The 15,005-nt window shown below is 36.1% G+C and overlaps 1 protein-coding gene across 4 annotated transcripts in view; it reads right to left on the bottom strand.

Annotated features, from left to right (window-relative positions):
- The window catches only part of PDE10A (phosphodiesterase 10A), a 393,462-nt gene that overhangs the window by 65,136 nt on the left and 313,321 nt on the right, over positions 1 to 15,005 (bottom strand). For 3 of the 4 annotated variants that reach the window (XM_074580278.1, XM_074580274.1, XM_074580276.1), the window contains 3 exons: positions 14,576 to 14,604; positions 2,767 to 2,887; positions 769 to 818 (listed from right to left, as the gene is read on the bottom strand). In XM_074580278.1, coding sequence (XP_074436379.1) covers positions 769 to 818; positions 2,767 to 2,887; positions 14,576 to 14,604 — 200 coding nt within the window. The remainder of the gene's footprint in view (positions 1 to 768; positions 819 to 2,766; positions 2,888 to 14,575; positions 14,605 to 15,005) is intronic. The other variant, XM_074580277.1, reaches the window with a different exon arrangement.

The following is a 15,005-nucleotide window of genomic DNA, read 5'->3' as shown; positions in this document are numbered from 1 at the left end:
AACAATGAGAGAAATATTTTCCTCTGTAGTCATTTTTCAGTAAGAAAAGTTTAATTTGTTTCTTGAACCAATGAAAGACATAAAAATTCTGACAAATTATGATTTTTAAGTTGATGGAACTGACTGAAGTATAAACTGCATTTCCTTCTTGGCAGCTGTTTGAAGTAACTACAAAATCCTACATAATGGTAACTGCACAAATTAATCTGGATAGAAAAAAAATGTAATGCATTCTAAAGGCCAAATAACAAACCAGCAAACACTGGACTCACTCTTATTCAAATTATTACATCAGAAACTAATTTCAATTATACATTTTAAATGTACAATATATTTTATGCTAACTACATCTAAAATTTACATTATCTCTCTATCAAGTTGCAGTTGGCAGTTAACAGAAGACCCAATAATATTTTTTAAAAACATCAGAGAGTAAATCCAAGTTAAATTCTGTTTGTTAAAGACAATTAATAATGGGGCAAAATCACAAGTTAAGTTGTTACAATCAGAGAAACAACAGCACTACTGCCAAATCTTTAAAAGAATTGAAGGCCAAGGATCTAAATGCAGGAAGCACTTTTTCATTACCACTCTATGTTCAATAAACTTCTATTTTACAGAAATACAGATAACATAAAGCTAATATTCAGCACTCAGGTAACATTTCCTGCTAAATGATGTGCAAAATAAAATCAAAATACCATTGTCAAATTGGAAAATGCACTTGTAACTGTACAGAAAAGCAGCATCTTAATCCAGTATACTTACATTATTGCATTCTCCCAGGAAATATAGTGCAAATCCATCAGCTTTTGTAGCTGCCAAAGCAATAATAAAAGAAATAATTGTACTTACAGGGGGAAATCGAACTTACACAAGATCTCTGAGGTGAAACCACAGATTCAATTCCACTTAGGACAAACATCTAAAATTCTAAAGGTGAAGGTCTATTGCTGCATCCCTTGAAACTTCTCAGACTATACAAAGTTAGAGGTACAAGATAATTCTTGTTTTCCCCATTATCATTTACTACATTCTAAAAGATAATTACAAACAACCTCTTTATACATCTTATTCCTATTCCAAGGTCTAATGCCTGTAAATTCAAATTAATTCACATGACAGTAGAGAAGTAACATAAGAACACGTATTTACAATGTAATCAGCCAGATAATATTATCATTTCCACGAATAAAATAAATACCATTCGTAGATTATAAGCTATATTTGTCCTTGCCTTAAGATAGAAAATTATGGGAAAATAAAATGTTGCAAATATTGCCATAAAAATGTGTTTCAAAACAAACTGTTTCTATTTTCTGCACCTGCCCCATATTCTAAATACTGACACACACCAGAAAGTTTATACTTGTCAGATTTCTGCCAGATTCAGATTGTTGTATGAAACAGGGTAAAGTCCAGTGACCTTAAATTTTTGGGAGTTTAAGGAAACCAACCGTTATAACTTATTGCTAAAATGAAAACTCTCAACATCAGAAGCGGATATTGCAGTCAATGTTTTTTACCCCGTTTTACACAATAGACTTTGATACTTCGAGTGTACGTATGTCTGTTCAACAGTTAATAAACATTTTAATCAGTAAATGTACATATCTGATACCCAGGTTTTATGAATGAAGACAAGAATCCATTCAGTACATTTCAGGAGAGTGACTATACTCATGTGTGATCAAATCAATTGTCTTTCTGCATTTCTTTGACAAAAAGAAAAAAATCCCACTGTGTAGTTACTTGCTTATTGCCAACTGTGTAAAACCAGTGAGAGTTCAGAGCATGCTAATTTGCATTCAGATTTTAAATCCTTCAGCTGTAGTATGTAAGCATATTGAGTTAAAAGGCAAATGAGCACTATAAAGGAAATACATATAAAAAAAAATCTCATCTGCTTTAAAAAAGAAAAAAAATAATTGTAAAAGATAAGCAGTCCCTGTCTCCTCTAGCTTCTCGCTTGCTGTGTATTAAAAAATTCCAGTTTTATTTGCTGCGAGCTTGACATCAATATTCAAATAACCACTTAAGCAAAATCAGTAAACAGAAGTGGTCCTTTTAAAACATCATGTATATAAACCAGAAACATTACTCACCATTACAAAATAACAAAGTAGCAGAGAGGGTAAAACCTTTTTGAAGAGTTGACTGAAAGCTATACTGGACAAAGCTACTGATACTTCCTATTGAAGTCTGAGTACCTCCACTCTGGCTAAAAAGAATCTGAATTACACTTATATTATTTTTTGAAAAAAAAAAATTATTTTTTAACTTCTGATCATGTATAGTATTTTCTTACCACAAAAGTTACTTACATCAGATAGAAAAAAAATGGTTAAACAACTGTCTGTAACTTGAGATCCGCAAAAGATATGCCCTCTTTCAGTAACTTCTCAGTTTTGTTTCAAAAGGAGTTCAAGTATGCAGTGATATTACCGATAGATTTATTTATTTATTTTTACTTTCACTATTGACATTGCAACACCATCATAACCAGAATAGTCTATTCCTTGGTTCATTTAACAGGGGAGTCTATTTTTGCAATTGGATACACAAATCTCTCCAAAGATTAAATTCACTTAAGTGCAGTCCAGGATTCACTGAGGGACAGAAGGTGAAGTAAGTTCATACTGAAACAACACCCAAAGGAAACACTGTTATCCCTCAATACCTGTCTTTAACAATGAAACCGTGTAAGAAATGTGCTGTGCACTGATGCTAAGTAACAGCTCAGAGACACACGATTTTCTTTCTTACCTATTTTAATGATGCTGCTCAGTTCATACAGAAGTAGTTGGTTATCTCCTCCTGTATCCAGGCGCTGTTCTATGTAGCTGTTCAATTCGTACACTACACCTTGCATATTCGTATCCTGGTACTACGGAAGCAAAGACGAGAAGAACATTTTAGAATAACTCAGATGTACTTTGCACGTTTTAAACATATAAATTCGTTAAAATTGACAACGTCTCAAGAAGAAGCTGAGATGCAACAATTATAAGGAAAGTAACCTTCAACCCCTTCCTTTTAAGCTCCTACTCCACCACAAAAAGTAGGCAACTAGCTGCTTTGCCAGCACTTTCCACCTCAAATTCATGAACCAAATGACAGAACTGTGCCAAGCACCAGAGCTTTGACGCAGTAGCTCAAGGAACCCAGCCTTTCAAATACATCAGCAATCGACACCAACAGACTGAAGTACAGAAATCGCATGAGTCAATTGTGATAGTCACTGTGGCTTAATAGGCATTTGTTTCAGCTGAAGACAGCAGACAAAGCCAGAAAGAGATTACAAATCGGTTAGGATACTTAGATGTGAGCAATGGGGCGCTTGTTGCTGATAAGATGAAGCAGCACGACATGGCTAAAATCTCATAGGAAAGGAGACACGGCCTCTCTTCAGGGGCCCAGCTGCGTTTGGTTACCCAGTTCCCAAGTCCTGAAACCAAGTTGTGAAGGGCTGGTAAAACTGGCAGTATACGTGCATGTGTAGCATGATAGCATCACGAACAATAATTTCACAGAAAGCAATACTTGGCAGTAAACAAAGATCCATTACCCTGCACAAAACTGGTAATGTGGTAACTGAAGAAAGCAATATGGTCAATTACTTATGGAACTCAGTGATGCAGTAAATTATGTTGCTTAAACTAAAAATGAAGTTGGTGATATTTAGATGAATTAATGTTGCTTGAAAGACTTATTCTCCTGCTCATTCATACTTTAAAGCCAAACGTAATGTAGACCAGAGTAATGTAAACCGTATTATGGAAAATGCCACGAAAGTTCAGAGTCCCACAGTCTATCCACCACTCCCATGTTTATGCGCACATATCTAACTCTGCTCCTTATCTCTCTAGATCTTCTCTGCCTGTAACTTTGGGTAAACCCGTACATGTGACACTTAGTGATGGATTAAGCATGTAACTTACACAATATATTCCATGATACAACTTTTATTCCCACTATTGCTTTCATGCATTTCTACATACAACACACTATGTCATGAATACAAAGCATACGACCATATATTCAGGATATATTTGGCTTCTTCATCTCAAAAAAAACCCCCAATAAACTCCAACAACAAAAAGCCCAAGTACTTGCTGGATAATATCAATTTCTGATTCCTGTAAATTAAACATATCTTAATCTTGACTTTAAAATGGCTCCTGAAAACATACAATCTTTGCTATGATCCCTTCTTACCACAAGGTGTTGTCTTAATCTATTGCTCCAGATGGACATATTAGAACATTTAAGACCTAGGGTGTCCAAAATGTTCTCAGTGTATAACAAACTTAACACTGAATAATTCTTTCTATAAATTGATGTGACGATTATAAATTTTGACAGCGCTGCAAGGTCACACTGCATACATGCATAAACTGCTGTAAGTCTTGAGTTTACAATACAGCATGCCATTACCATTATTAGCACCATATGGCAGCTGGCAAGCTTCCATTGACTGTTCTCTGTTGTGTCCCACATTTACTACTGTATGATTCTTCAAAGGGAAAAAACAATAACATGGTTTCATGAAAGTGGCATTTTTATACTTAACGATACAGCTGTAAGTAGCCATATAACAGGAAAACGGTGAACAAGAGTCTATATTATTCATATGTGTTAACCCATATCTGCAAAATTACGTGTAGCCACATATCCTAAAGCAACAACAGCTAATCAAGCACACATGCATAAAGACTTTATCATGCGGAAAAATGCCAGAACTTGGAAATGAATACGTATCTCTTCACCTGCGATGCAGTCAGGATTTAAACCAAATCTTCAAATGTTAAAGCTAATATACTAAGAGAACATATCATCAAAATGACCCCACTGGCATAACAGCCATGGCAGAATAATAACTTTCCCTGTAATCAAGCAGCAGTTCTGCCTGCATAATAATTATATAATAAGCTATGTGCCCTTTATCCTCACCTCTGCAACACACGCTTCCAAACATTTTGTAAGTGGGGCAAATCATTACATGCATCCATGTTACTAAAAAGATGGTAGCTGCATAATACGTACAGTTGTAATACAGCAGATTACCATTACTGACAATCTGTGGATCCACAACTGGCCAAATGAATAGAATTTGTCCAGATTCACAATTAAGTAATTCTAAGACTTAGATCAAACACCAGCGAAGAATTACTCTGTCATGCTGTAAAATGGTTTTATTTTTATTACAGTGGAGTGAAAGAGGTTTATTTATTTGGTTCTAGGCATTTTAGATTGGATAACCACAATTATGTTTGGTTGAGAAGCCACAGTATTCTTTATGAAACCATGTATTTAAACACTGAATAGGTCATCAGCAAACCTTGGTACAAGCCCTATCCAATGTGGTTGCTAAGACAGACTTGCACATATTTGGTGTAAAACTTACTTTAGGAAATCCTCAAAAAAATTCAACGCACTCAGTGGAAAAAGAATATTTATCTGTCACCAGATATAGCATAAGTACTGTTTCTTAAGTTGTTAGGTAGTTTAGTTTGCAATTTAAACATTATTACTCAACTCCCTTTACTTACTTCCTTCTTCCCATTGATGATTTCCTTCTATTTAAGATTCAGTGTCTACAAGTATTTTGGGCATACTTACTGTAAAATTCTGAATTTCAGTGACATTACATTAAAATATTTCAAGTGGACTAAAACCTGGTTTAGCACTATTATACCACTATCATACTGGCATCATATATTATGATGCTATGAAAATGAACTAACAATTAAGAAGGGAAATCCTGTTCTAAATATTCATATTCAAATTTATAAATATAAAAGGATATTTTTGCAGGATTTATACAAAAATATTTCTATGGTTATTTGTCTTTAGAATATTGTGGTACAAAAGAAGGCAGTAACCCATGACAGTTGATTTAACAATAGTGCTGTGACTTAGATCTAAACAAAGGGGCTGAGAATCCCAAATATTTTATTCCATGAAAGGAGATACTGAAATATCAAGAGTGAGATGTACTTTAAGCATTCATTCTGAACAATTAAGGTACAAAAAAAAAAACACATTCAAGGACACAATTTAATATCTAAAGTAAATTTTATGTATGACGAACTGAAATGAAGATTAATTTCCATGCTTTCATGCTTATGGGGTAGCTGTGCCAGGGGCATTTCATGCTCCTGCAGAAGAGAAAATGCCCTTCTGCTGCAACAAAAAGCCTTCATTTATACAGGACAAGGTCAATAAGTGCCAACATAATCCAGAAGTTGACGTGTTTCCTCTGTAACTTCTTAAAAAGTCTTCTGAATAACAACGAGAAGAGCAAGTTCCGATGTAATACTTCCTCCCTACTACAAAGCTCTTTCTCCACAGCAACAACTGCCTGATTCTGCAACAGAAACATGTCCTTTTACAGACCTCACAGCACACAACATTATCGCAGGATAGGAGGAGTCAGAATAAACGAACAGCTCAAATTCCAGTAAAGTGGAGAGGGATGTCCCCCCCATTTTGTGGACACAGAACTTCGTTGGCTGAGAAAATAATAATTAAAAAAAAAACAACAAAAACAAAACAAAACACCAAACTGTGAAAGCCATAAAACATGGGGGAAAGTGGCCACATCTGGAGAGATTCCTCTTGATGTTGCGTACTTTTCATCTGTAATTTAGGCATCTTAGGCTGGTTTCAGAGGATGTCAGAGAGAAGCACAAAGAAGCTCTTCATCAACTTATGCAGGCGGCCTCTAGCCCACCACAGGGCTATGACGGTCAAAGGACTACTGCCTTCTGGGAGGTGGCTGTATACTCCTGTTTCATTACAGGCTCAATGGAGAAGGACAGCACAGGTGTTTTGCCCAGGAAAAAAAAGATGCTGACCTGTCCTATCAGTATGCCTTGGAAACAGAGTTTTGGGAAAGCAGGGACCAATTCTTCTAGCAAGCAGCAAGTATTTGCCTTAAAAATTTTCAAGGCTCCTTACCCACCCTTTCAAGTATTATCAGACTGAAAAGTAGAGAGGCTCTGGGAAAGCACTTTGGATCTTCATAATCAGGGCTTCATGTCCAGCCCCCGGTGCCATTCCAGGCTTCCCCTATTTCGTTTGCTAAGCGAAAGGAGCTGGGACGTGAAGAGCTGCCTGACCCTCACCATTGTGCGGGCAGGCTGGACAGAGTGTGCAATAAGGACATCAGCAGTGCTGAGAGCGCTAATGTTATGCACGTTGAGTCCAGTGCCACCCCATCCATTTGCAAGGCACTCTAGAGGTGCCACACCATGGATAGGTATAGGCTATTCTGGCCTAGGGCACTTGAAACTGAGGCCATAAATGTAATCTGAGACATGTACATGGGGTGGGGGTGGGGGGGAGAAAAAGCCAAAACCAAAACCCAAAAAAACCCAACAACAAAAAAAAAACAGCTTCAAAAAACTAAGGACAAAAAAAATTCATGTGATCAAAATTACATTCTTAAAAAAAAAAAAAAGGGACAAAACTAGCTGTTCAGGTAAGAAGCAATTCCTGGACCAGGAGTAGGATCTGTTGGGACAAACCGAGGCTCTTGGAAGGAGCCTTAGCTGTTGAAGTGTGCTAAATCACTAAGAATAAAGGATGTACATAGGCCAAGGAGACTGTATATAGACACGGAAGTTTAAAATGCCTATTCTCTCTTTAGTTACATCAGGTAGTATTTCAGATACCCAGCTAATTCTTTATCAAGCCCCCTAAATTAATCTGTCAATGACAGCAACAAGATTTGCAGATAGTGAATCCAAGTGATTCTGTGCAGCACTTTATACAAAACAGTGTCCTTAGGCAGGGAATGAACTTCACCACAAACACCAAAGTCATGAGATTTGAAGTATGACAACAGCCTCTACCCAAACTTCTTCAGTCTTCTCTTTAAAACTGACAGCTACTTTCTTCTCCATGAAGCATGCTACAGAACATAAGCAGCTGCTAAAGCCAAAATGACCAAAATCTCATGATAAACTTCTAGCCAACACAAGTTTTCTTTCCCACAAAACTATAGTCTCAGCAACAAGAGAATTTAAAGATGGACTAAAAATATCTTCAAATAAAAAGAAGTCCATTCCTTTGCAGTCTTAATGGTCTGAACGTTTACTTGACATTTGATTGAGATGTCAGTCTAAACTATTTCATGCTAGGTATGTTCATACCAGACCAGAAGTACAAAAAGACTGGTCTTATGTATATAAGTTCTCAATGCCATTGATACCTGCTTTATAAAAAACAGAATTCCCAACAGCAACACTTCTTAAAAACAAGCATTGCAGTCACAAAAATAAATAAACAAACTAAATTGTTTGATGCCTTTTGTTGAAATAGATCAGCTTTCCCTTCCTTTCAGGTAGCATTATGAAAAAACCCAGATTCACATTTACCACCCTGATTTCAGAGACGCGCTTTATATAATTTTCTGGTTGTACCCATAATTAATATTTTGGGAAGACCATCAATATGCAATTACTGTATCTTTGTTAAAGAAATATTATATTTCCTTTAAGAATTTTGGGACCATTACTTTATTGGCCTGTGTCATAAGCAGATTTTTAAACTGAAATACATTCTTGCCTCTTCCCGCCCCCTCCCCCTCAAAGGAATTCATAACTAGAGAGGAACATAATGGTGACCAAATCCAGTCCCTTGCAGGCAAAGGCAGCCTTGTAAGAGACATCTTATTTAGAAGTACCTAGAATATTCATTCCCTGTGTCACTCCACTTCACTGTAATGATTATTCAGACATCTAATTTAGAAAGAAAAAAGGCCAGACCTGTAAGTATCACAATAGTCACCTACTTCTTTAAATGCAAGAAATGATTGTATTTTAGTTATAGTCATGTTACTGCATTTCTGATGACCAATGGGTATAAAGAAAGAAATGCTTGTAGAAAAAAAAAAAAAAAGCCAAAATATTTAATTAAACCAATAATAAAATTGAGAAAAGGGGAAAAGGACACAAACTTTTATTCAGGTTATTTTTATGTGTATGTAAGTTAGATTGTGTACATGTTTGATATATATTATTTACATTTCCTGCTACATTCCGTAGGCCTTGTACTTCCACTGGCTGCAATATTTTGCCTTGTTTAGCTGCACCAATAGTTAGTTCACAGCTTGCATAGAAACTGCTGTTTGTCAATTTGGGGCACAAATAACTAAGAGATAACTGTGTCCTAAAAACAGTGATAACATCTAAAACATCTAAACCATGCATGTCAAGAACCAAAAATATGGGTCTGAACTTAATTTAAAAAACAAACAAACAAAAAAAACCACCAAAAGACCCCTAAAGAGTAGGAACAAAACTGCTTGCTTGCTTCAAGTTGGAAATGCTGAGCCAAAAGATGTCAGATCCTCAGACAGTAAAAAAAAAGTGGAGAGAAAGCGGTAAGCAAGCTTACAGTGCGGAGCTGGCTTTCAGAGGAGCGGTGAGCGTGGAGAGGAAGCTCAGAAAAATCTCTCTGCTCCAAAAAATCAGAAGAGGTAACTGGCATTGGCTGGAGTAACCAGTTTTGTTTAAACTTGGACACTGGAAAGCAAGAAGCTATAAAGAGCAGACTTAGCTGAGGTGATTAATTTTAATGCTTGTACATAGCCTCAGAGAAAACTGCTTCTACACGCATTTGTCTGACGTCTATTCTTCTTGTTTTGACTGGAGAGGACATGGGTTAGAACTTGCTCGGTAAATAAAGTTTAGCATTGCGGCACTGTACACAGGTATTTATGAATTGTTTGTTCGCACATCAAACACCGTTCATGACAAAAGCAAAGAAGGGAGAATATGAGATGACATTTGGCAGGACGGGCCCTATTATGTCAAAAGATGCAAATGAGCTCTCACTCTGCACAGAAAGGGTTCACTAATTTTGAATGCACATGTTTCACAGCCTGTTTACATAGCCGATTTCCAAGCCTTGGGAGAGATGGTGAACACCTTCCCTAGGAGAAGCGTCTTGCCAAATAGCCCCCATTCACTGGCATTCAATTCTAATCTTTCCATCAGCTCCTTCCCTGTTATCAAATGGTAACTGAAATAAAGTGCTTCGCTAGTAATAGGAAAATCATATAATAAAAAGCAAAGGCTTGGCTTACGAGAAAAGAACATTATGAATATATAGAAGTAACCATATAAGCTGTTATTAACTGTAAAGCTCATAAAACTGCATGAATATCTCAATTATATCACCTCTCTAGATTATATAATAAAACAGCATAATGAGCTTCATTTTAACTTGACAAGGCTGAATACTGCTCCTTTTTTTTGAAAAAGCTTTTTATAAAATCCCATTCCCTCCTAATACTTGACTTGCAAGCACTCTAAAGACATCATGTACAAAATTAAAAATAAACTTCCTCATTTTCCTACCACTGTTGCTTATCACTACCAGAGTATCCACAAGATTTTCTTTATAAAGAAATCAGCTTATACAAGCATCTTCTCATGACAATGGGTACAACGCCATTTGCATCACTTCTAAAGGCTGGATATATATGTTTGTTCCAGTTCCCCTAACTTTTTGATTAATTCGTCAGTCTTCAGTTCTGGGACTGTGGAAAAACATTTAAATCCCATCTTTAATAAGGGAATAGAATGAGCTTGCTTTGCCAATGTGTCACAAAAAGCCCAAACTTTTATTATCAGATGCATGGTAAGGATACATGCAATTACTGCAACTATTTACTGAAAACACACTTGCTAATTCTGTAACTGTCAGCGACATACCGTGCTGGGTGCTAGCTGGTGCCAAGGCAGCTGCCAAAAGCTCCAAGTCCAAAAAGGGGAAAGGAGAAGATTAAAGTATTATTCCCGTTTCCAAGAATAAAGTACTGTAACTGAGCAAGTCACTCGCTAGGTAATAATTTTCTGATGTTTATATGGTAAACTTCTGCAAAGTGAATTGCTGTTGGCATCACCGGAGTTTACAAAGCAAAGGTACTTGCCAAAAGGCAGCTTCACTGGAAGTATTATTCAAGTAAACATGGAATGGAAAGTCATTAAGCAAAATGAACAACAGCTAATTTCACCGTGATCATATCAGGAACATTAAGTATTTTTGTTTAAACTTTGGAATCTGAGGTACAAAAGAGCACACAGCGATCATGGGAAAGTTAGCAGCACGTAGAACAAAATCCTGGCTACAGTTCATGTAGGAATGGGGTTATTTTTGCCAACTGAAAAGAATAACATGTCTCCAATGCACACTGTTTTCATTAATACTGTCACAGAAGTATATCTTTAGTCTAGATATACATGAATACATATGCAATTAATGCTCAAACTCACTCTTCTCTATTCTAATTTCTTTTGTGGACAAAACAGCAAAGTATAAACTTCAGCTTAAGTTTTCCTCATCAAAATAGTTCAATAGTTGGTTTTCTTTCCTAAATCCCTCTGCCCAGAAAAGCACTTCTGTAGCTAGGATGGGATGGGATCAGCCAACACACATCTGCACAATAAGTAAGCAGAAGAAACTCAGCATTTCCAAGGATGTTCCCAATACTACATCACGTGAAAAGGAGATTCTGTCCCCAGTTACATATATTTCATAAATACTGGAACCTAGCATGCAGAAAAAAGTTCACAGGTTCACTCTTTGGTCACAGATGCTCATGAGATATTTTGTAACCAGAATTGTTCTTATACCAAAAGCAGTCTATAGGAATCAGGAAATCTTTCCCCCCCCCGACTCCCACCCATCAGCTACTATGTCAGGCCAAACTAGGATATCTTTACACATAACTTCTGAACACTAAAATATTGACGAAATCACTACAAGTAGACCAGATTTAAAAATAATTTATTTTGAAAAGCTTCTTTTCTATTCTGTAAACCTCAAAATTTAAAATATACGGAGGGTTTCTTCTATTCTCTCCTTGTAATGCTGATAGCCAAGATTGCTACTTTATTTTCATTTTTCTACTAAGCTGCTAAAGATGGAAAAAGATTAAAAATGCAGTTCCTATACAACAGCATTTTTCAGAACTTCCTCAATTCTCAAAGTGTGAAACTGCAATACAAACCCTCGAAAATACCAAAATTTCCTTTCAATAATTCAAGAAGATTTTTTTTTTTCCCCCACAAATCTGGACACCATTCATCCCAATGCGTTTTGCTGATAAAAAGAAAAAAAAAAAAAAGGCAAATGAATGACAAGTTCAGTATTTCGAGCCCTAGAACAAGTTTATAATCTTGTATGTTTATAAAGAAAAAAGGTGAGGCTTTTTTGGGGGAGAAAGGGGTTAAAAAAAAATATCCTCCCCCAATTTAATTCTCTTGTCCTGTGTAAGCACAATTGAAAAGAAGACTATTGAAGCAACTGATGTCACAGCATATGACTATGAATGTTTTAATGTTTTCACTCTGTCCAACATTGAATGATGGAAAAAAAAAATCCAGTGATGAAAACCACATTTTTTCAGCATGTTTCTACCTTGATTCCTAACTAATATAATACTTTTAACCAGTTGGTGATTTAATTCTGCAATAAATTTCCTTTCACTAACCTTTATTTTTGCTTCTCTATGATATAAGCATCTTCTTGAAGACATTTTCAGGAATTAAAAATGTAACACTTAATGACTTTAAAACTCATAATTCTTCAGTCAGCATGAACACGTCTTTTTGTCTGAAAAACATTACTCACGTACAGAACTTTCCTAATTTAAATTCTAATTTATGTTCAGATTTTAATTAAACTGGCATCTGTTTGAGCTGCTGCTGAAGAAAGAGAATGTATTACAAAGGTTTATGTTATTATATACAGCATTATTCAAAAATACTATAAACTAACAAACATGTTCATTTGTAGTATGGTGCATTACTGAGCACCCTCAACTGTTGTACTTCTAAAAAAAATAATAGTGTAACATGGTATACACACCAAATGCACAATGACTGATAGCTAAACAAAAAAAGGGGGGAGAAAACATTTACTTTAGAACATCTCAAGTATCATCTGCATCCCACTGACTCCAGGATTTGAAGTGACAGCCCATCCACCTTCAGGAAAACTCTAAGTCACCGTACACGACTTCGAGGGGCTGAGGTGGCTGGGACCAGCATGTTTGAGAGGGGGGTAACTGGCAGGGCAGACTCGGGTGGGGGCCGTTCAAGGTTCCAAAGCTTGCTTTTTTTGCCTCAAATAGCTTGAATGTGGTAACCTGGATATGTTTTGTAACTCCATTTTACAGAGTTTTAAGTAAAATGTGAATCTATTTACCAAATTACTTAGAATGAAAAGGAACTTCCTTCCACAGAAATAATTACAGCTTCTCAGATTGTTAGGCAGATCTTTAATTATTTTGGAATAAAAAAATGTATAGAGATATAATAATAACAATAATCTTTGGTTGCACCGATAGGTATTTACTCAACTGCCATAACTGTTCAATACTAAGGGGGGGGCAAAAGCTATTATAAATTAATAAATTACTAAAACATATTAATTGACACCTAAATTCTCAACACCCTTACGCATCCATAGCACATCACGTATATGGAGAATTTCTGCTTGAATAAATCATTTTAGACATTATTTAATGTCTTTTTCGTAGTCTCGTAAGAGATGAACTTCAATTCCCTCTTATGGAAGCCCTCTGCTCTCCAGGTTACCAAACTGAGGTTTCCACTACCAGCCCATTTCCGCTCCTTCCATACCCCAGTATTTTCCAAAAGACTTCTGAGAGCAAGACCACCCAGCCAGCTTTTGCAATCTTTCAATCAGCCTTATTTTTTAATATGTGTCTGACACTATTGTGTTTCTCCTGGGAATATGAAATAGTTTATGCAAGACATTCAAGAAGAGGAGGAAAACAGGACTATGATTCCACCTCAGAAAGCTGTAAGTGGCCGCCTCATCTTATATGAAATAAGATTTGGGTGCCTTAGGCTGACTGGATACATTTGAGGGCAACAGATTGTCATATACTGATCTTTTGTCATTCCCGGCAAAGGCACAGGCTTCTAAGATCCCCGAACTAGTCCTCAACTACGGACTGATATTCTACAGGACACAGTGTCAACCAGATGTAAAGCTAGAGTTGGGAATTTATTACTGAATATATTTTTTTTTTAGATTTTTAAATTACATTTCATACAGTACACTGCAAAATATTTCAAAGATTTTAGTTCATCCATACCACAGCACATCTCAAAAGGAGTTATTAGATAGGGCGTATTCCTTCCCTTGTTTCCTCTTATGCTTGCTATCTCTCGAGGCAGTAACACTGATTAAATAATCTGCTGTTATGCTCAAAGTCCCATGACTTTCCTGGTTTCCGTGAAGTACCTTTTTAAAACTGGATCATGAAAATTGCACTTTGGGAACTCTAAATTTGTTAATGCAAAATAACCTTTAATTTATTTACAGCCAATTAAGTGTTCTTAATATTTATTTTCCTTATTAACTGTTCTCTAGTCAGTCAGTCCACCAATTTTTTTTCTCTGGAGAACCACTATGTCCAGGGAATAGAGTCAAATCTTGATCAGAGACTGCACAAAAGTCATCTCAAGTGAACAGTGGGCCTCAGAGACTACACTTTTTTTTAGAGGGGATACAGAGCAGCACTTACCCTGCTGACTTCTTTAGGAGTCGATTCATCTAAGAGGAAACAAAACAAACAATTAGGCACTCAGGGAGGTTTCTAGACTGAATGAACAACAAGATACTGCACTTCAAACAATTTTTGCTCCTTCTTACAAAACTTTTCTAAAACAGTTCAATAAAGTAATTGAAATATCCTGAGACTGCTGTGCATTTACAATCTATTAAACTTCTAAATCAAAAAATGAATTAAAATTAGGATAATGTATTGAGGAATTCTGTCCTGACTTAATAAGAATAAAAAATTTCCTATATTTCATAAGTCATTCTCCCACATTTATATTCCAATTCAGTAAAGCAACTGTTAGTAATTGCACAGTCTGAGAAGGCGGCCCTTTGCTACCAAATATATGCCACCAATTCCTACATATACAAGCAAGTTAGTGAGTAGATTTGGA

The sequence above is a fragment of the Larus michahellis genome, chromosome 3 (genome assembly GCF_964199755.1).
Source record: "Larus michahellis chromosome 3, bLarMic1.1, whole genome shotgun sequence".
In the NCBI taxonomy this organism is placed as follows: domain Eukaryota; kingdom Metazoa; phylum Chordata; class Aves; order Charadriiformes; family Laridae; genus Larus; species Larus michahellis.
The sequence above is the reverse complement of the archived record's forward strand: the minus strand, read 5'-3'. Positions and strand labels throughout refer to the sequence as shown.